We start from the raw sequence: 21,649 nt of genomic DNA on the forward strand, positions 1-21,649 counted from the left end.
GGAATCGGAAACCTAAGCCGCGATCGGTTTTTAAATCCAATGTCTCTTTTATTTCTGTTCAGGTGAATGGAAGTCACGGAGTTAGTACAGTATAATTTACAAATCAGAGTTCTGACCGGGCGCGGGGCCAAGGGGTGTCAGGCTGCAGCGATCCCGATGGCCTTTGGCAACAGTGACATGACTGCAGGCTCTAAAGCGGATTTGTTTCTCCTTGGAGAAGAGTTGTGCTTTGGGATCTCCCCTCCCCTACCACTGCTCCTCATCAGCCTGCTGGGGTATGGCAAGAGTGAGATGGCAACACCAGCGCAGGGCTGAGCTTGCCACCTCCCAGCCACGGGGGCCACGCTGGGATTGAGGAGGGGCTCGGGTCCCTCAGGTTTTGGGAAACAAGGGTCCCTTTCCAAGAATGCTATGCCAGCCACCTTGCAAGGCACTGCTCCAAAAGCGTTTTGGCTAAAGCCTGTTGGGTTTTTAGAAGGGACTGCAGCAGTTTGCTAGGGGCTGGTTATGTCTAATTTGCTAATGAGAAGGCATGACGAACAGCTGACCAACCAAACACCCATGAAACTCTAATTCGGACTGATCCAACAATTCAATAAATAACTCCTCGCCTTAGAGGAGAAGGCAGGAAACAAAAATGGAAGGAAGAAGGGATGGTTGGAAGAACATCGCCCCCCCCCATTCCTTCCTCCGTTGTACACACACGCACACACACATGACAAATAAAATAAGGGATTTAAAAAGTTTTAGGGTGGGTTTGAATTCATCTAGTAAAGGAGGTGTAAAAAATAACCAGCCAAACCCTGCACACTTTTAAAGTATACACAGATGAAGCTGGGTAAAGGTCAGTTGTGACCGTGCCTCTCTCCCCAGCCGCTCAAGGATGGCACTGGTGAGCAGGGGCACAAGCTTAGTGCCCCTTGCCGGCACTGAGTCAGTCTTGAGCTTTTCTGCCCTTGCCTGGAAAAGGAATGTTCCTCTCTTCCCCCGAAGGCAGCAGAGTCAGCGGTGTTTAGCAGCAGCGGGGAGTTAGATGTCCTGAGTAGGGCTACATCCTAGCAGCTGTACACTGTCCCCTTGGGTCCTCTCAGCCCTGTAACGGAGCCCACCCAGCCCTGGTGCTCGAGGGAGGGGACAGCTCAAAATAAATAGGGCACCAGTTATTTTTTTGGCTATGGCTCTAGAGCCTTGTGATGCGGGAGTGTTTTCTTAACGTTTCAGTTTAGGCCAGTAAAACCCAAAGAATCCCGATTCTAATGCCAGAGCTTTCTCCTGAAGTTTAAAGATGGGACAGGAAGGGGACAAGAGCGGGTGGGCAGGGAGGGACAGGCAGGCCCAGTCCCCTCCTGGCAGAGGTCAGAGGCACGTGGAACTGTCACAGTTAGAGCGGGAGAAGGGACGGGGGGGCAGTTAGTGCAAGTTTTCCCACAAACACCAAACTCCTTGGCTTGCTTCTCAGTTAATAGCAAGAACACGCAATGGGGTAACATATCCAAAAAGCAAATCCATCTTCTCCCCGCCTCGTTAGCAAGGCTTCATGGAGGGGACGGTCAGGCTCCTCCGCAGCCTTGGGAAGAGGAGCGCTTTGGTCGGACTCCCCCGCTCTGGGCAGAGGGCTGGCATCTCCCCGGGGTGACAGCTCCGTGCCTGGGGAGGGAGCAGGGGGAGAGGCAAGGGGAGCGGAGGGAAACAAGCCCCCTTTCCTGGCAGGCATTCCAGCCAGCTGTGGAGAGGCCAGGGCAGTCAGGCAGCACATCCCTCCCACTGCTGGTGTTCCTCTGCTCTAGCTTTTCTCCTTGGACGACTTGCTCTTGGAGTCATGCTTGTTGCCCAGCAGCTTAAGCACCTTCATGGGCTTGAATTTGCCTTTCTTCTTGCTCTCAGTCTCCGCCTCCTTGTGAAATTCTGGGGTTGCAAAGGGAGGTTGTTACTGCGGGATGCTGATGGTTGTATACACACACACACACGCGTGCGCAACGACAGGGGTAAGGGTGAGAGCCATGAATCAAAGCCCTCCACCGTATGCATGCTTCTTTCTGTGATAACAGGGGTGCGCAGCACAACTGTGCCCCAAACTTTAACAGCCCTACAGGAAAGGCTCCAGAGTCTACACAGAACAGATTCAATCTCTCCTTCTGCACACAATTTCATGAATGGCTCATGCTGCCCCTCGCTGCGGTCAGCAATGAAAACATCACTCCAAAAATCTTCCTGATTGATTCTTACCTTTTCTTTTAATCATGGCTTCCAACATTTTATCCTCCTCCTCTTCTCTGAAAGAAAGAGTGGGAAATAGGTCAGCAATTCAGCCCTGAAAACAGCTGCTGTATTGTTTAAGGCTAGAGAATCTCCTACTTATAAACTGTGGAGGGGCAGATCCATCACTGTCTTGTGAGCATTTGCTACCAGCAGGATAAATCCCACCTGCTGCAAGTACTGCCCTGTCCTTCCCACACAAGGCATTCAAAGAGACAAGAATTGGGAAGACTGGGAAAGGCGTCAGCAACAGGGACATCTTGGGACACCCCCCCGAACCGCTACTGTGGCACTGAGTCAGACGGGCCACACTTTTCCCCTCTCCCCCAGCCCACCCCACTCCTCACTCACCTCTGCCGGTCCTCGTCCAGGCAGTTCACAATGGCATTCCTCTGCTCAATGATGGTCACCAGCTCCTGCATCAGCACCTTCTCCCTCCCTCGGTCCTCGTCGGTCCAGTCCTTCTCTACCCAGCCAAACCCCGAGGAAAGACAGGCAATTGATCCCCTAGCACGATCCCCTGCTACCCTGCCATGGCTGCAGGGCCAGTTGGGCTAGCGGTGCTGTGGATGGGGAGCCCTGTAGGTGGCATCCCATGGGGATAAAAGGAGCACATCCCTGCACAAGGCTGGGGCATGCAATGAGGTGGGACAGCAGCTCTAGAGCCAACTGATTGCGCTGGCATCCCTAAAGATCTGTCTCTCTTCACCTGAGACCCACCTAGACAGAGGGGAGATGAAGCCCAGGGGAAAAATGGAGGTAACTGCACCCAGAAGGATGCTTTACCTGGCTTGTTGAGGAGGCAACGCAGTTCATACTCCACGTCTGACTGCCGCTGCTCCAGGTTCTGCTGCTTGAAGCTGCAAGGGAAGGGGGCACTGCCAGGAACCACTGCAAGGCTCCAGAGAGGCAGAGCATCATCCCAAGGTACAGGGTGAGCTTGGAAAGAACCACCGAGATGCTGGTCTTATCCTGTATAGCCAAAGGGCCAGGGAGCCAAGCGCCAGCAGGGACCAGCCCTGGCTGCTTAAGGCCTTCCTGGAGGAGATGCTGCAGGGGCTCTGGTGACTGGCAGTGGGTCAGTTCTGAGTGTGTTTGGATACATTTGTCCGCTTGGCCTCTTTCCCTCCCTTCTCCAGGCAAGGAGGCCGTGCCAGGCTCTCCCTGGAAGCACAGTTTCAGGAGGGCTGAGACAGGGATCCCCGCAAGAGCGTCAGTGCCTCCCCACATGCTTGCGCACACTTACATGTAGATGAGCTCCGATTCGTGGCGCACCAGCATGTGCTTCTCATGGATGAGTTTGAACCAGTCCACCAGCAGGCTGTCCTCAGGGCCGTCTGCCAAGCAAAGGGACAATTCAGAGCCATCCTAAGCCCTCCAGGATCCCACCACCCTGCATCAGGATGGGCTCTGCCAAGCCAGGAGACGGGCACTGGGCTGGAGCCAACCTGACCTCAGCCTGTTCCTGAGCCCCAGAGAGACCTTATCTCTTCTTCCACCTGTTTCCACTCTAGGGACATCTCCATGTCCAGGGTATGGCTGTTCTTGGAACCCAGCACAGCCCCTTGTGCTCTTCCAACACCAGCATCAGCAGGGAGGAAGTCACCACTGCTATCTCCTTGGACACAGAGCAGCCCTAGGGTCTGTCCTGCCCCACACCCACAGACAGCCCACTCCACATACCATTCTCAGCGCTGCGAAGTTTTTCCTCCAAGGCCACCCCACAGTGTTCCAGCTGGTCCAGCTGGTGCTCGATGGCATCCATCTCCCCATAGATGTCTTCCTCGGGGATGTACTGATCTGTCTGCACCTGCCAAACCACAAGGCAGAGACTTCCGTTACCATCAACCTCCAGTTTCCAGGGATAACCCTAAGGCTGGTCAACACTAACGGGGGTGGAGGGACAACAGACCACTCCACCTAAGCGTGGATCCAAAATCCCCACCCCACTCTGGAGCAAAGGGAGACCATGGTGCTGCCATCAATGGGGTCTAGCCTAGACACCATCCTCCCCAGCCACAGCCATCTGCTGCAGTCCCTACCCCCACATGGATTACCAAGGTGCATGTATACAGCTATGGCCCTGGGGGATAGTACAGAGCTGGCTTTTGCTCCCCTGCTCCCGAGGGCCCTTTTACCTTGCGTTTGATCAGTGGGAAGCCGTGACCCGGTGCGGGAGGACGCACTGGCTTGGAGCCCCTGGGAGGTTTCTTTGCAGAGGGGGAGGCGGCAGGCGATGGCTTCCGGTTGAAGGGGTTCTCTTTGCAGGAAGACTGGAGAGGGGGGACAAAAGGAGATAGGTGGGGGTCCAGGAAAGGGAAGGGATATAGCATCCCAACAGCTGGGACTGAGCAGACAGGGTTGCCCTAGGGTTTGTCCTGCCCCACACCCTCCTAGAGGAGGAACACAGCACTGATCTCCACCAGCAGCCTAGCCACGGGGCAAAAACCAGCTGTGCTCCTGTTTGGCATCAGTTCCCCAGCTTCTCTCTAACAAGCATGCTGAATTATTTTCCTTCACAGTTCCCTTCCTATTTGCTCTGACCACGCGACATCCTGCCTCTTCTCTAGCATGTGGGGCAGGCAGAGTAGGAGCAGAGCCACCATTTAATGAGCACATGCCTGAGGCTTGCTTTCAGGGGGTCACACACCAAACCTACCTAAGGGGCAAGCCTGGACTCATGATCCCCATTGTGACTGAGTGATGGACGGGGAACAAAAGCCCCCTGATCTGGACGGGAGGAAGGTCACCATCTCACCTTCAGCTGCGGCTTGGGCGAGGAGGGGGTCTTAGGGCTCCCAGCACCCCCATCTGAAGCCAAGAGGATGGGTGTAGGGCTAGCCCCAGCAGGAGGCTTGGGGGGCAGCCGGCTGGGGCTGGTCTTTAAGCTGCCAGTGGAAACGCTCCTGCTGGCATGTGGGGTGCTGGGCTGCGCCTCCCCACTGAAGCTGGCCAGCTCACTGGAGGAGGAGAAGGAGGAGTTGGTAGAGAGGCTGGCTTGGGCAGCAGGGCTTTCGCTGGAGGAGACGCTGGCCAGCGGTGTGTCAGTGCTAGAGGTCTTGGTGGCCGTCGGTGTGTGGACAGTGGGCTCGGAGGAGCTTTTGGGCACTGAGGCCTCATCAGTGTCACCCAGCACCTTGGCTGAACTCTCAGAGTTGATGCTCTCGAGGCTGAGGGCTGGAGATGGGGTGGAGGATGATGGCTCGGAGTGTGACAGCCTGGAGATGGGGTGCTGGGCTGCAAAGCAAAGGGAGAGCTCAGGGAGGAACAGGGGGGCAGCCGGGAAAGAGGTATATACTGGAGGCAGGGGCAAGTGCAAAGGGAACCAGTGTCTGTCTATCTTCAGAGAAGACAGAAGGGACCCTCCAGTGCAAAGGTCATGCCTGCAAATGCTGTGCTTCAGCGGGTAGAGAGGACATGGCTAACACAAGCCCCAGCACAACCATCACTGCATAAAGGCCTGGCAGGGTGATGCAGAGGCGCCTGGGAAGGGGAAGCCTCCAAGGGGCTGCACAGGGGTTGCGGAGGAGGGATAAGGGAGTGGGGAGAAGCTCACCTAGTGGGGAAGCACTGGGGGCTCGCGGAGCTGGCCGCTTCTTCGCCTTTGGGCTGCTGGTGGGAGTGATGCCGTACCAGGGGTGGAGAGACTTGGCAGCAGTCTCACTCTGCTCCTGCTCAGGTGTGCTCTTTTGGGTGGCAGCACTCTCCTCTTCCTCCTCGTCCTCCTCCTCAAAGGGGTTGTACGGTTTGGGCTCTGTGGCATCAGACCTGCTCTCCTCACTCCTGACTTTCCCCACCTCCTCCCCATCCTCCTCCTCCTCCTCTGAAGTCCTACTCGGAGTCTCATGGCTGCTGCCCGGGGGAGGAGGGGGAGCTGGCTTCTTCCTGGGCTCCGCTTGCACTAAGGCCATCCACGGCGGGTCCTTGGCTCTCATAGCAGCTCCAGCACTGGCAGAAGAGAGAGATTGAGGTGGCAGGGAGCAGAGACAAGCTGGGATGGTGAGGCACAGGAGAGGGACTTAGCCCTCAGGGGAAAGGACGGATGGAACAGGATGTCTCCCATGCAGAAACAGCTTTCTCATCCAAGGGTGGCCCTAGTCTTCCCCAGACACAAAGTGTCTTGTTCTCTGCAGGCAAACCTATGGGTCTGAGGGAAGTACAGCCTGCCTGACTTGTCCACTGGGCCTAGCGTTTTGGTTTCTGGATATTACAGCCTCCATCTGCTAAGCAGCGGTAAAGGCTGAGCTTTATGGGCACAGCTGTTCTCCCCTCCCCGACACCATTCCTACACCCAGCTCTGCTCCCCAGGCTGTGGACGGAGGGGGAGTTGAGACCAGATACCTGCCCTCTGTGGTCTGGCTCCCCTCCTACACTTCAGAGGGCTGTTCGTCACCTTATCATCCAAGCATCCCAGGGACAGACTCCTCTTTGCTAACTCCCACGGCTGGAAGCGCCGCTGCTCCTCTCTGGGCACAGCCCATGGCAAGCCTGCACCATGGCTCAGTGAATCACTGCTCATCAGGAAAAGTGGCTGTCACTTGCTGCACACACCCACTCCTTGGCCATTGCGAATGCGGGGTGCTTGTGCAACCTCTGTCCCAAGAGCAGGCAAGAATGAACTAATGCCAGCAGGCTCCTGGGTAAGAGCCCAGGAGGCGTAAAGGCTGCAGCCAGGCACTCACAATGTCCCTGCACTGGACCTTTCCCGGGACAAACCCTCCACAAGGCAGACAAGTGTCCCCTTCTCAGCACCCACAAGCAGGGCCATTTCAGAAGGCACTTGGCGGTCTGCATGTGCTACAGAAATGCTTTTCTGAAGCCCCCAAACTCTTTACAAACCCTAAGAGACAAAGACCCTGGGAGGTACGGACTAACACTATCAGCCTGACTGTACTGGGCTGGCACCCATTAGGTAAGGGAAGGGACCTGGTCATAGCCTACATCCTCCTAAGAGCAGGAGCTGATGGAGGTGGGAGAGGAGACCACAGCTGAGCCGTCCCCACAGCCCCACCTCACTATGGGGTGTGCAGGTGATCTGCAAACAGAAGGACGTACCGATCAGAGGAGCAGGGTCTCCCTCGGGGTTTTGGGACAGGGGGGCTGGGTTCAGGTACCCTACCTAGAAAGACACAGGGTCAGACTGTCACAACACCAAAAGGACATGAAGAAAGAGGTTAAATCAACACGAGGCACCTCTTACACATCTCCCCGCGGGAGGCTGCTATTCCCACTCTCTGAAGACCTCATGGCGTTTCTCCCACAGTTGGTGCAGTCAGTCAACCCCAAACATCCCCCTTGCCTTTTTCTCCCACCCCACCCTGGGAGCTGCACCTGGAGAACTCACATGCCCCTCTGTCCCCACAACTGCAAACTGCTCTAGCACTGCCACCTTCTCTCCACACTGGCAGCACCCTCTGGAGAAATACAAGGGAGCACGCAGGCGTTAAACCTAGTGCTGCTCTCTCCACTATGGGGATGGCTGACAGACGAAAGCTCATTGTCTGAGCCCGAGATCTGTTCGGAGGCAGAAGGGCGCCAGGCTGCAGAGAAGGAACGAAACTCATCCAACCTGCAGCCGACCACCGTGGCCGCTGCGGAGGTGGAGGGTAAACCTTACCGCCACTGTGCTCTCTTACCGTTCACCATGCCAGGGCCACACTCGCTGCCCTCGCCCTGGAAAGTGGACCTGGGCCGGGGGACAGGGTGAGAGGTCGGAGGGGAGAGAGCTGACCCATCAGTGGCCCTCCTTGGGGCAGGGGTGGGCCGCGTGTCTCTGAGCCGTCTGTCCAGTGAGTTGGCTTTGTCCTGGGTGAGCACCATGGGCTTGCTGGGAAGGGGAGGTCTGGGGGGAGTCTGGGAGACAGGCACCCCGCTGCCTGCCTGGGCAGGGGGCACTGCTGTCTCTGCTTTGCTGGGCATGCTGTCCTTCTCCGCTGGGCTGGCTGGCCCCTCTGCAGGCATATGGGTCTCTGCCGTGCCCTCCAGGGAGTCACCGTCATCTTTCCCGACCTCCGCTCCTGCGGGGAGGGTGTCCTCACCCACGCTGTCAGCCCCAGTTTCAGTTCTTAGTTCTGGCGACTGCCGGTCTGGGCTGGGCCTCCTCTCTGCCTTTCCGCTCATGGCAAATTTACCACGATGCTGCATGCAGATGAAAGTCCCTGCCTCCGACCCGGGCTTGTATGACCCCGGGAGCAGCGTGCTGGAGCACTCCTTACACCTGCCAATGAGAAGAGAGAGCCCCGTCAGATGGGGGACGTCATCCTGCCCTCAAGAAAGACAACGCATCTGGGAGATCCTTACAGGGCCATGGAGTTAGTTCCCACCCCTGCTACTAAATCCTAGCGCTGTCATGGGGAAGTCATTCGGGAAGGGAGAGGAACAGAGAAACATCACCACGCCACTGTGAGAACCCATGGGGAGTTCACAGCTCAAATACTGCATGCATTTGGGTTCCTCCTTCAACTTGGAAAGAATTTAATAGATGTGGAAGGGCAACAGTTGGTATTGGGACACAGCATGGTTTCCAGACCTGGAAAAGTAGAAACCCACAGTTTTCCTGGAAAAGATGCAGCTGGTGGGGGACAGGAGAGAGAATTACAAGATTGCAGGTGGCCCTGGGAGGGGGAGAGGGATCGACCATTCACAGACATGAAACAGGGAGTATCAACTGGAATTAGGGAACAGCTGGTTCAGAACCAGCACAGGGAAGCTACGGGCTGCCTTGCAGGGGCCAAGGGTCCAGGCGGGTTAAAGAACCGTCAGACACATTTGTGGGGAGAAAAAAAAAAAGTAACCTCTCCCCCCCCCCCCCCCCCCAAAACTCTGAGTATTAAATAAAATGACGCCACTTCCAACTCAGGAAATCCCTACACTGGAGGCTTGAAGAGTAGTCAGGAGAAGCAGCATACAAGCCTAGCCTGGTCTCGTGCTCACCCTTGCTGGTGCTGACCATGACCCCCACCAGGGTCACGGCATTTGGCTGGAAGGACCAGGGAATGACGCAGTAGGGCCATTCTTGCAGTAGGGCCGTGCTTACACTCTGCCTTGCCTGTTGAAACTGGGCTAATAGCTTCCCTGTCCTTTGCTGTCTGCCACATCTCCTTGGATCATCCACTCTTTCCCAGCTGAGCCTTTGAATCCTCCCTAATGAAGCCCTCCAGGCGCAAGTGTAATACACAGCACCGTCAACCACGTCAGCCCTTTTCCACCTGGGAAAGGAGGCGGATAGCATACATGAAAGAAAGCCAAGGGCAAGGGGCTGATCAAGCACTCCCATGAAAACCAAGCTTGTTCCTTCTTGTCTGAATACCTGGCGCTCACAGCAGCTGGCTGCCCTACACTGCAAGCAGATAATTTTGGTGAGGAATTCTGCTCTGGGTGTCCAGTTGACTGGGATTTCCTTTGAAATGAAGAGCAGAAGCGTGAGAACACAGGGGCTCTAGAGAGAAGGGGTATGATGAAATGAAGAGGTGGCAAGTCTGGACAAGGGGAGAAAGAGGCTTGTTTTGGTTTTATCTCCGTCAACCCACAGAAAACATTGCCACGGGACAATGCCCACCAAATAGCACCCATGAATCAGCCGGGGGGGGCGGATACAAGAAAAGCATAAGGAGGCAAAACACTTGGGATAAAATTATTGGGATCTCACTGCTCAGTCTGAAGGGCCATGAGCTGTGCCAAGGCAGGCATGGCACCTCTCCTACTCCTGGCCCATGAGCAATGCTGCACCTGCACCCCAAAGCTCCTGCTTTTGCCCCAGCTGCAGATGGGAAGTTTGATGGGCCCCAGCCCAGCTCCCCTCCTGAGACAGTTTCTATGATACATCCCCAGCTGGCTTGGGCAGGAACTGTTTATACAAGTGAATGAGGCCTCCTGTATCTTCCCAGTGGCTCAATATTTCTGTCCTCTGATGCCAGCTGCCCACTTGCCAGCTCTTGTCCTGTGGCCCACAGGAGAGATCTCATCCCTTCATTATCAGAGCAGGGAAAGCAAAGTGAAATGACTTCACAGGTGCTGCAGGTAAGGACCTGCACCCAGGGAGTAACCACAGAGTTGCTGACATCTAATCCGTCATTCTTTGGTTTGGTAACAGTCTGCAGCTCTCCACATGCTCCCCTGAGAGCTCAGCACCACCCCAGGCAGCGTGGGAGCCTGTATATCCAGTTGAGGATGTGGAGTGTAGGTGGAAGGAGGTCTGTAGGATGATGTCGTGGCTTAGACCTCATCAGAAGGTGGTGTTGGGGGTTCTGGGTAGGCAGGCGGTAAAGAGGCAGAGCATCCTGGTTTATGGAGGTGGGAGAAGCACAAGGGGCTGGGATCCCAAGTCAGTGAAGTGGGAAAATGCAATAGAGCAGGGGAGGCAGGGAGTAGGGGAGCCAAGCAGCACAGGGCTGGACACAAGGGGCTAGACAGACCCCTGGGACAGGGGGCTGGCAGGCAAACAGATGCTCTTCAGTACCATTTCGGGCACTGTCGATGCTCCATGTTGCCCAAGGACACAGACACACAAAGACGGGGTGCAGCTGGCCACAGACCTCCAGTTTGCCAAGGAGACCGGCCGCCCCACCAGGCCTGGCTACAACATACCTAAAGCACTGGCGGTGGTAGAGCTTGCCCTCAGCCAGGTAGCGCTGGACCAGATGGACGTGCTGCCGGCAGGCCGCGCAGGTACTGCTGAGCGTGGAGCGCTGGGATCGCTCCAACGGGTCCAAGGGGGCATCGTCCTGAGGCAGAACACACGGGGAGCTCAGGATGGGGGCCATGAGCCGCTCCCCAGCCCACAGCTCATCCAGAGCAGCTGCTCCCTGTGCAAGGCCCATCACTGAGTGCTTGTGGCAAAGCTCAGGAGCTGACCTCAGGGTCTGACAATGCACAGAACAGCTGTCCCCAAGCCCAGGCACAGGCAGGCTGCCTCTTCCCAAATTAGAAGGGGCCACTCCGAAAGGTGCCTTGCCCCTATCTAGGGCTGATGGGCTGTGGAAGGGACTAATCTAAACCCCAGGCAGCAGCAACCTGCAAGAGGAACCCCCTCTCTTTGGAAAATGTGCCATCTCAGACATCTGCTGAAACCTGAAATAAAGGGCCAAGAAAGAAAAAGGCATCTTTTCTGCTTTTCTAATCCCACATTCCTGCTCTTTCCTCATCTACAGGGTTATCCTCCCATAGGAAGGAGGGTGCTTGTGCCCTGGGTGGCTCAAGGAACCATCCGGCACAAATCCACGCAACCTCTTGCCTGCCATGGACAAATTTCAGTCCACAGACTCCTAGAGAGAAACCACTCTCTCAGCTGGGTCCCCCAAAGCACCAAAATCCCAAACACCCCTTCCACCCCAAAATACACAGGTAGCCCCCTGCAAAGATCTATCCCGGTGTGACGGGCTCTCTCCCGTCTCCTCACCCGCAGCGCAGGGAGCACCACTGCCTCAGGCCGGCTTTGAATCAAGAAATTAGGTACCTGTGGTGCTGGGGGACTCTCAACCACAGCCACAGGCTTCTTGTGGGACAGCAGAGGAGGCGAGGAGGCAGCAGCTGGGTGCTTCATAGGCGGAGGGACTCTGGCTGGAGGCAGAAGGCAAGGAGGATCAGGCACAGAGAGGAACAGTGACTCACACCACCCGTGTGGGGGAAGGGGATGGGAGGAAAAAAAAAAAATCATCTAGCCTTGTGACATAGGACAGGACTTGCTGCTCCTGACACTTCAGCGCCTATTTTAGGTGGAAGAGACAAACACAAACTAATAATGGGTTGGCTGCGAGGCTGCCAGAGAGCCTGGCACTGCTGTGGATCCCCTTCTATGGCCCAGGGACACCAGCCTCTCACTGTGATTTGATTTACTCATCAAATGCTGCTTGGCTTCCTTGGAATCAACTCCCTAAGCAATGCTTAAAGCCCAGAGCACCCCGGGTAGATGCTGATATATTGTGGCCCACTGGGCCCCAGGGCTTCCAGGCCATCAGCAGGTCTGTGAAGCATCCCTTGACCGTCAGGGCTGGCACTCACACACCAGTCCCCAGTGGGAGTCCTCAGTTGGGAGGTCAGCATCCCTGGAGAAGTATACGCACGTGGAAGAGATTTATCTGACGTTGTGGCTAGAAAGCGGAGCAGAGGAGACCTGGAGCCCTCATCCCCACCCAGGAGGGATGTCCTAGAAGAGCTGCCTCAGAGCAACACTCAGCTCAGGTTGCAGTTGCAAGGACAGATGAGCTGATTTGAGACACTCCACCCTGGCTCCCCTCCCTCTGTCCTCCAGTTGCCTTATGCTTACTGATGTGATAAAAATTAGCTGTGGTAAGCGGGTTGCCTATCTAGCTTTCTCCCATTTTAGTGGGTTAAAGCAGATCACAAAGGGGTCTGATGAGCACCAGAGGTGGTGGCCCAACCCAAGTGGTAGGAATGCAGCGCGGAGGGAGGAGAAACAAGGCGTTCTTCTTTCCGCAGCCTGAGCTGTTAAATCACTCCCCACCTCTTGTGAAACCTCGCCCTGCTCCACTCCTGGTTCCAAGCCTTCCTCACCAGCACCAGCAAGATCCAGGAAAGGCAGGTACTACCTGCTCCTCTCCCCTTCCCCACAAACACACACGGCTCCCATTTGCCATAGAAAGGAAGAAGCACAGTGTAACGCTGGATTTCCCGTACTCAAGTGGAGGCAAACTGGAAGCCAGAGGGGTGGGAGGACACTCACCTTGGCTGGGGTTGTTGAAATGGTTGTAATACTGAGACACGTAAGTCATGATGCTGAGGCAGTCGGGGACTCTCATGGAGACCATGTCATTGGGATCTAGCAGGGCTGGGATGCCCAGCTCCCGCTCTGCCAATTCAAAGGCCTGCAGGAACAGCAGAGAGAGGTGTTAAGGAGAAAAAACTGATGCTCTCTGAAAAATAACAGAGAAATCAGGTTGGAAGGGCCCTGGGGAAGGTTAAGTAGTAAACCTATGGCATCCCTTACAGACAGAGAGGCTCCCAGACATGCCGCTTGACTGGAAAGGTGGCATCAGAAGCAAGGGAACAAGTTGCTGCAGCTGCCCTTTCCTCCAAGTCATTTCAGCTGCCTGTGCCCCTGCAACTCCCACCTGAGGGGTCTTGGCATTTGGCTGCTGCACTGGGACAGGGAGGGTAACTCCCAGGACGATTCAGTTTTCACTGGAAGAAAACCCCAGTGTTTTTTCAACCCATGAACGGGCATACCACCAGTGCCCTCACGCAACAGCCCAGCAGAGCCACTGTGAAGGGCCTAGGGCTGGCAGATACTTCCAGCGACACAGCCAAACACCAGCTCTACTGAGCAGTGTCCCTGGTCACCCCAAATGCTCACCCCACAGAAACACAGACTCTGCCCGTCCTTTCATGCTCTGGGGTGCCACATCTTCTCCTCCCACAGTTAACATAGCCATCCCAGCTCAACAGCCAGCACCCTGCCACGCACAAGCCACTTCAGTGCTTTTCTGTGTCTCAGCAAGCAGAAATGACAAGGACATCGTGATAAGAAGCACACAGCTCCTACAGTTGCATACACGACTACTTGAAAGGAAGGCGTGAAGGAAGAAAATAGCTGTTTGAGAGCTTCCCACTTAGCAGTGTATGTGAATAACTGGCTATATATCAGCCATCCCGCTGTTGTGCTGAGGGCAGCGTACCCACAGTGATCTCCGAGGGAGAGGGGATGCAAGACTACAGCAGGGACTGAAGAGAAAGTGAGTCAGGAGGGGATGGGAGTGGTGTGGGCACTGAATGGTGAGGTACCAGGTGCAGGGTGTGGATAAACACTGAAGGTGCCTGGTCTCTGGGGCACAAGATGCTGTGCAGGCTGTGGGATCTAAAGAAAAGGAATGGAGAAATAAATGAAAACAGACATTTGCAGTAACTGGGGGTGTGAAATGCCCACTGTAGACACCCAGCTCTGCTCAGCCTGGCTTTAAGACGGTTCTCTGGACTGAGCCTTGCTGAACACAAGGCTGCAAGCAGCAGGGAGCAAGGAGAGACCCCAGCTTAGGGGTCACTAAAAGGACAAGAAACCTGTTGCGTGGCTCTCAAGTGGGAAAAGACAGCTGCTAATGGCTGAAAGGGGCCAACTGGTCTAGGAAAGGGCATGGCCAGGACCCAACTGGAGAGCCCCAATCCTGAAAAAACCCAAATGACCTAGCTCAACTCGTCTTGGGAAGGTGATGGCCCATGTCTCTCCACGGACTATCAGATGGGGCCTGCAGCAATTAGGTCTTTCTCTCAGAAAAAAACCAAGGCTATTGCTGCTCTGTCCTACCTACCCCTAGCCCCTGGGGTTGGGCATCTCCCCATTCCCCGCTGCCTGCTTCTGCTGTTGGCTCCAGCTGTCCCAAGCAGGAGGGGAACATTGCAGACCAGCCTACGTCCAGCATGACCTTCCTCTCTTCTTATGCCTGGAGTAAAACTAGCTTCCTGCTTCCACTGCCTGCAAGTCTGGAACAGCTGAGGTCAACAAGGTGTTGCACCATTTTAATCTTCACCTGAGATGTTGTCTTGGCAACTGTCAGGATAACCATCTTCTCTTCTCTTCAGTACAGGCTGGAAACTGATGTTTCAGATTCCCTTATGTTTCCAGAGAAGCTCCTGCCTGTTACTTACAAACACAGATTTTTCTCATGCCCTCACCACATGACCTCCATCAAGTCATTCTCATGTCCCTTCTTCCTTCTGTGCACTGCATAATGGGGACTTACCAAGCGGTTATTCTCATAGACATCATCCTTGGAGAGAGAATCAAAGTCTCTGAAATGAGAAAGCACAAAAAAGCCACATGATGTGCAGAGGAAAAATACCCCAATGCCACCACACGCAGGTTTTCAGGACAGCCAACCTTTCAACTCAACATATAAGACCCTAGATAAACAAAACCTTGGCAAAGCAGATTTCAGGTTGTAAAGGGACAAAGAAACCAAAGGGAAATTGCAATTAAAAAAAGAAAGCAAGTCCCAAATGGGTGGTGAGCAGGAAATTAAAATGTCATTCTCGTCTCTTGTTACCCGCTTCTTCTGCCCTCGCGATTAAAGGCTGCAGAAATACCAGGGCCACGTTCCGATTAGCACAACACACCGGTGCACTGAAGGGTGCATGACATCACCCCGAACTTGCCCCTCCAAGGCCACCAGCACAACAGCAGGAGGAGGATGGGGAAGCAGATCCCCTACCTCAAGAGAAAGAGCCCCTGCACTAGATCTCTCCCTCCTACGAGGGTCCTTAGACAGACCTCCCTGCACCACCTTCAGGGATTTGAGGTCACCCCAGGATTTGGGGTGACACAGAAGATCTTAAAACTACAATTCTGTCCTCGCTTGCCCCCCAACACTTGCAGTACACAGCAAACCATCCTCGGCTGCAGCCTTTACAGCGAGGCAGCTTGCTGAATGCAAGGCGCTCAGGGCACAGAGAGGAACCCCAGCAGTTCCCAACCCAGACATGTTGTGGCATTTCACTTGCTCCCCTGGATCCCTTCGGGGGATCAAATCAGCCCGGCCACAGGGATCAACTAGCTGCCTTTGTCAGAGGAGCAGAGGGTAGAGGGTTAAAGTGGTCTGCAGGTTTTCAACACAGGGGGAGAGATACAGGAAGGAGTTAGTTATGCCTTTTGCATGTGCGTATGGGTATAATGTGTGAAAACAGCATCACGCTAAACTGATTACAGACCCTTCCTGCCAAGGATCTCAGCTTCGTTACCAAAAAAACCTCATGCAGCAGCCCGGTGTGCCTGTGAGCTGGATTCACAGAGGAGGACACAGCCCAGAGACGTTTAGGGTCAGGCGAAGCCACCCCAATAGCCCAGAGAGAGGTGCCAAAACTTGGGAGGCCAACCCAGAAAGACAATTCAGATTAGAGGGGGGGGAGCATGTTCCCCACCCCAAAGGTGGTGCGCAGGAATCGGGCAAGACGGTGAATCCTCAGCCATGCGTCCACGGAGAGGGGCTCCGGGAGCCTCCCTTCCTCCATCCCCCTTTGGATTTTATTGCCTTTTCCTGTAAGAACAACGCAACCCGCCCCGGCACCGCACCGCGCGGCAACCAGCCCCTTCTCGAAGCCCCTCGCGCGCCTTTCCCAATGCTGCAGAGGAAGTCCGTGATAAGCTCAGAAAGATTTTACCAGCTGCCTGTGCCACCATAAAATTACACTTCCTCCATGCAAAAGCAAGAGGCTGCTGGTGCCGTTCCCTCCCAGATAAATGAAACTGCAGCCGCTCGCTGCTGCGGGAGCAAATGCGGCAGATAGGCAGAAGATGGGCTGGACGTTCAGCTCTGCGTTAAGCACCTTTCTGAAAGCCCATGCAAATACATGCACGGAGCTCAGCCTGTACAAAATACTGCAACTTTTCCCTCTCTACACGCTGGTGAGAAAAGACTTCAGCCGCAGCGTTCCCTTTGATGTGAAAACTAGCGCCTTTTTTGTATTTATGACTAGTTTCCACTGGGAGATGTTTTTTCCCTAAGTCTTTTTTCTTTTTTTTTTTTTTTTCCCCTAGAAAACCCCTTTAACCTTGCTGTATTTTTTTCCTTTTAAAGAAAATACCAGCTTGGGAACACAGGAGAAGTGATGACAGCAAAGTTATATATCAACTGCCTTCTAAACATTCATGACCTTCATTTTGAATGCCCTCACGTTCAGGATATGGGAGTGGTGCAGCTGGAAGCTTGAAGACTCCTTGGTGGCCTGGGCTGGGATAGTATTTTTTGACAGACAAAACAATGTCCAATCCACTCTGCCCCAGCGAACCAAACCTGTTTTAGTAAACCAAGGCAAATCTGCCTGGGAAAGCAGATGCCAGCAGAGAGGACGTGAAGCTCAAGAGGTAACAGGGGAGCTCCCAAGCAGCGAGGGGACAGAAGATTTTTTTCTTCCACTAACGTAGGATTGCAGACTCTCAGCTTTTACCCGAGATACTGAGGTCCATCACTACGAGGCCCCAGGGATCACAGTTTATTCAGTTCCTCTCCGCTGCATTTTCCAGCTCTCTCTCCGAACAAGCCAAGCAGGACTGCGCTGATCTCCGTCACTCCCGACATGAGCGCTCCCACGTGCCACTCTTGCCACACAGCATCCCTGCGGCTCCGGGCACATTCCTTGTACCAATGTGCAAGAAGCACGGCCTCCCAGGCATGGGAGAAAGTCACTCCATTCCTCTCTATAAACCGCCTTCTCTGCAGAAAGACCAGAACTTGCCATCCCACAGCTCCGTGACATGTGGCTGCATGTCACATTATTTCCTTGCCCTGATCTCAGCAGCCTTTCATCCAGCCCTGCTCAGGCTCCTCTCCTGACAACATACCAGTCCAAGGGATCGGATGTAAGAATAGGCAAGACTCTGGCTATCCCAGTTGAACAACTGTCTTGACTCAGCAAACCCCAGCGTCGTAGCATATCCTGGAGTAATGTTTCCATGCAAATAACATCCCAAGCGCTTACCTAATTAGGTACAGAGCCACTAAGCAGTCCGGGGTTTAGGGCAGCTGCCAGGGAGCACAGCAGACCCAGGGAAGGGGGAAGGGTGTGCCGTACAGCTAAAACCAGAGCAAATTCCTGGATTCCTCAAATATAAATCATGAGCACATTAACGGCAGTGCCGCATAACAAGCCTTCAGCTTTCCAGGCCTTGTCAGGGAAATGCAGGCAGTACATGGGAAGGAACAAATTAGATTTGTGACCCTGCCTGTAACCGAACCCACAGTTCCAGGTACACAAAACAGCATTTCTAGCGCACAGCTCATCTCCTGTTTTCCTCAAGCCTCTGCCTCTCTCTCGGCACTTGAAAGGCATGTGCCATGCTCTCCTATTCTTCTCATCCCCGGATGCCAAGAACCTCCCCTGAGCTCCGTGGAGGCTGCACAGCTTGGGACACTGAAAGATGCTTTTTGCTTCACTAAGCTGTGGCAAATGCCTTGTAAACACTGATTTCGTGCTTTAGATTTCCACAGCACTGAGCAAACAAACTCATTCATCCCCACAGTCCACTGCCAAATTTGGCTTGGATGCTTCCAGCTTAACTGACAAGGGAAAAGAAGAGATTAAATGTCTCACCCTGAGATCACACAGTCAGCGGCTAAATCCAGGTTTCGCATTTCCCCGATTGTGAGAGAGAGGCAGTGAAACCAAGCGATGCGTGTACAGTAGCAGAGCTAGAGTCAGGGACTTTCAGCTTCATGGTTCAACAGACAGGTCCCGCAGGTATGCACCTCATCCTTGGTGGTCAGTTCAAGACACCTTTAGCCAGATTCAGTAGACACTGAGCACTTCCAGTCTGCTTCTTTCAAAAAAAAACCCCAAACCAAAACCTCTAGTGTTTCCAAGAGCTCTGCAGGAGCTGCTTCAAAGCTCTCCAGGGGAGCATCCCTCTGATGCCACCTGCCTCATCCCAAGGCGATTGTGTTCAAATCAGAGGCCACGCAGAAAGCTGTCCTCAGCCTCACTTACCCGTATGGCTTTTCACGACAGCCTTTTCCGCAGTGTGTCACCTACCAGCACAGTAGTGCAACAAGGGGGCCTCTGGGCAGGGTCAGACAACTGGGACAGACCAACAGCCACCACAGAAGCAAAAGAAAGCCCGGAAGATCAGGGTGCCAGAGGAACGGTGCTGCACAGGTAGAGAAGAGAGGTCCAGCTTGGCTCTTGTATGGATGTGCTCATTCCTCCCCTCTGCGACCCAGGGAAGTGGGGAAGCAGCTGAATACGGAGGAACTTCAGCCTTCAGGGAGCAGCACGGCTGTCTCACGCGGGCCAGGACAGCCCCGCACAAAGGAAGACCACGCAAGGTCAGAAACGTACTCGCAGATCCCTGCCAAGTCCCATTATCGGGCTGACTGAAACCACTTTAGAAGAAAAGAAGGGCAACTACTTTTCCTCCGCCATCAGGAGATTTACTGCCTCTGATCCGATCTTCCCACTTCCAAATCGGGACAGGCTGAAGAAGCTGGAATCAGATGAAATGACGCTACTCTCCTGACCACCCTCTGAAAATCCTTCTACAACATGCCATGTCCTTGTAAGGCCCTGGGCTTTGTCTCTACACTACAGCTCGTGCAGAGGACCTGTGAAGCATTTAGTTAGGACATCTGCCAGGAGCAGATTTAAGCCCACTGACAACTTAAGAGCAGTTGCTGCTGCTTAATGGGATGGTAAATACGGTTAACAGGAAGCCATCAAGTGGTTTTAGTGGTGTTTATTGTAAGCTTTTGCTGAACCTCTCCTTTTCAGTTCCCAGTTACTGTGCCACTCACCAAAAAAAAAAAAAATTTCAGAAACACAGTAATTGCAAGTGTTCCTGTCCTTAATTTGCCTCTTCCCCTCCAGCAGCCTTGCAACTGGGAGTGTTTTCAGAGGCTCTATCCTAGCTGGTCAGAGCAAGCTACACCGCCCGGGAGCTGCTGGGACACAAGACCATGCAGCTTCCTTAAGACCCAGAGCAATGCAAAGCCATCGTACGTCTCAGCTCTCGGTGGTTCCCGAACGCCACGCTGAGGGTTTTGTGCCAGCCACCTGAAACACAGCAGGCAGCAGTTCGGTTTCTAGCCTACCTGGTTCAGCCTCTGCTTGTAAGAAGCAGGCCTGTTTTGCCCTCTTCGTGGACACCGCAGCTCCACAGTGGAGTCACTGTCAACCCTCTGCCTGCTAGAGGTTGATGCCATGGCAAAAGGCCGTCCTGGGGCCAGCTCAGAAAAGAGGATTTGGTCAATTCAGGCAACGTCAGAGGAAGAACCACCAGCCCCGGAGCAGAAAGCAACAGGGTACGCACCGCCGGGCTTTGCTGACAGGCGAGGAGCGCATGCATGCCAGAGGCACGGCAAGGTGGGGCGATGCCTACCTGCATTACGAGGGCTACCAAAGATTAGAGCAGACGGGAGGCAGATTCCCAGCAGCGCCGGGGCACGCAGGGTTACGGTGGCAGGTCGGGGCAGATTCCTTCCAGTAGCTCAGCCAGTTTCTCCAGCCTAACACCATGCCCCCGAGCAATCCCAAACTCACTGGCTGCCTCTTGAAACTCACATTCCCCCCTCAGAGTCACCCTGCAAAAGGGAGACTGACTGAGGAAACTCAACTCCAAGCCATTTGCCGGGGGAGGCTAGCAAGGATCAATATCCCTCCTGGTATTTCGTACCTCCTGCTTTCACTGCGGCATCCACAGCAAACAAGCTAGAAGCAAATACATGAAGCGACCTGGTCCAGGGCTCTGCATGTTTCGGAGTGGCGGCCTTTGGCAGCTGAGAATGTCCCTGTGCCAGGCAGGCCTCTGGTCCTCAGGAAGTGGGAATGCCCACCTCTCACAGAGGCAAAACACCCCCACATCCAGCTGCCAGCGCCATGCCTCTTCCCTGACAGGCACCGCTCCCAGTTGGGTGTACGGCAGTACCAGTACACTAGCTCGAGGCCAGACCTAGCCCACCTCCATGCTCTCCTCGGCCTTAAACCACACAACTCCTGCTAAACCTGACCTTGACAGGTCTCCGAGCTCGGGTCAGAAAGCCACTCACTGAAACGCAGCATCCTTCATCCCCATACCCAATTATTTCAGAAGACAACAGAGCCACTGCCCCACTCTCTGCTCCCAGCCCCCCCACGTCCACGCACAGGGAAACTGTCCCTCGCCGCTAGCCAGCCCGGAGCCGTTTCCTACGGCGCCTCCATCTCCCCCAGCTCCCTGCGAGCCCCCCGCCCGCCCTGGCAGCCCCCGGGAAAGCAGCAAAGGGGCACGGACGGCTCAGCCCCTCCAGAAACGGGGCTCCCGGCGCACCCCAAACCTCCAGGCCTCCCCTCCTCCTCCTCCTCCTCCCCCTGCCCCCGGCGACCGCGGGCCGGAGCCGGGCCCCGCGGCGCCCCGTCCGGCGCGGCGGGCGAGGCGAGGCCGGTGCCGCGCGGCCTGCACCGCCACCGCCGCTACACTCACAGGAGGTCGGGCCGGTGCCGGTGGAGGATGGCGCAGAAGGCCAGGCCGTCGCGGAAGGAGGCGCTGAGGTCGCGGATCTCCACGCCGCGGTACCCCTCGCACTGCCGGCGGCACCAGGCTTGCAGGGCGCCCCGCGGGCCCGACATGGGGGCGGCCGCTCCGACCGCCGCCGCCGTCGCGAGCCCAGGGGCGGGGCGGGGCGGGGCGGGGGCGGTGCTTGCAAGGGCGGGGCAGCCAGGGGGGCGGGGTCCCCATGGGGCGGGGCCTGCGGATCCCGGGGCACGCGGCGGCTGGGGCAGGCCGAGGCCCCCTTCCGCTCCCCGCCGCTTGCACGGCGCCTCGCCGGTGCCTGCCCGCTCCCCTCGCCGGGGAGGAGCACCGCGGCCTCTCCCCGGAGAGGAGGGGAAGGGCTGGGAAACGGGCGGCAGAGTCAGACCCCGACCCCGAGCAGCTGGCGGGGCGGGTAGGAAACACGGGAGAGAGGAGGGACAAAGCAGT

At 55.4% G+C, this 21,649-nt stretch overlaps 1 protein-coding gene across 3 annotated transcripts; it reads right to left on the minus strand.

The window, feature by feature from the left end:
• Nucleotides 1-23: 23 nt before the first annotated feature.
• Nucleotides 24-21,309, minus strand: MICALL1 (MICAL like 1). Of its 3 annotated transcripts, none has more exons than XM_076337938.1 (16): nt 21,152-21,309; nt 14,949-14,997; nt 12,938-13,079; nt 11,711-11,814; nt 10,843-10,979; nt 7,893-8,473; nt 7,312-7,375; nt 5,813-6,204; nt 5,015-5,493; nt 4,395-4,529; nt 3,940-4,066; nt 3,503-3,593; nt 3,043-3,116; nt 2,608-2,722; nt 2,227-2,273; nt 24-1,905 (listed from the first exon to the last, which is right to left on the minus strand). In XM_076337938.1, exons 1-16 carry the CDS (start codon nt 21,295-21,297, stop codon nt 1,784-1,786), a joined length of 2,805 nt encoding a protein of 934 aa, XP_076194053.1. In that variant the 5' UTR covers nt 21,298-21,309; the 3' UTR covers nt 24-1,783. The 3 variants fall into 3 exon arrangements, with proteins under 3 accessions (XP_076194053.1, XP_076194071.1, XP_076194061.1); XM_076337956.1 differs by having other exon boundaries at nt 14,736-14,997; nt 21,152-21,199; XM_076337946.1 differs by lacking the exons at nt 14,949-14,997; nt 21,152-21,309 and adding an exon at nt 14,517-14,700.
• Between the last annotated feature and the right edge of the window lie 340 nt (nt 21,310-21,649).

This window comes from Aptenodytes patagonicus, chromosome 1 (assembly GCF_965638725.1).
Source record: "Aptenodytes patagonicus chromosome 1, bAptPat1.pri.cur, whole genome shotgun sequence".
NCBI classification, from domain to species: Eukaryota; Metazoa; Chordata; class Aves; order Sphenisciformes; family Spheniscidae; genus Aptenodytes; species Aptenodytes patagonicus.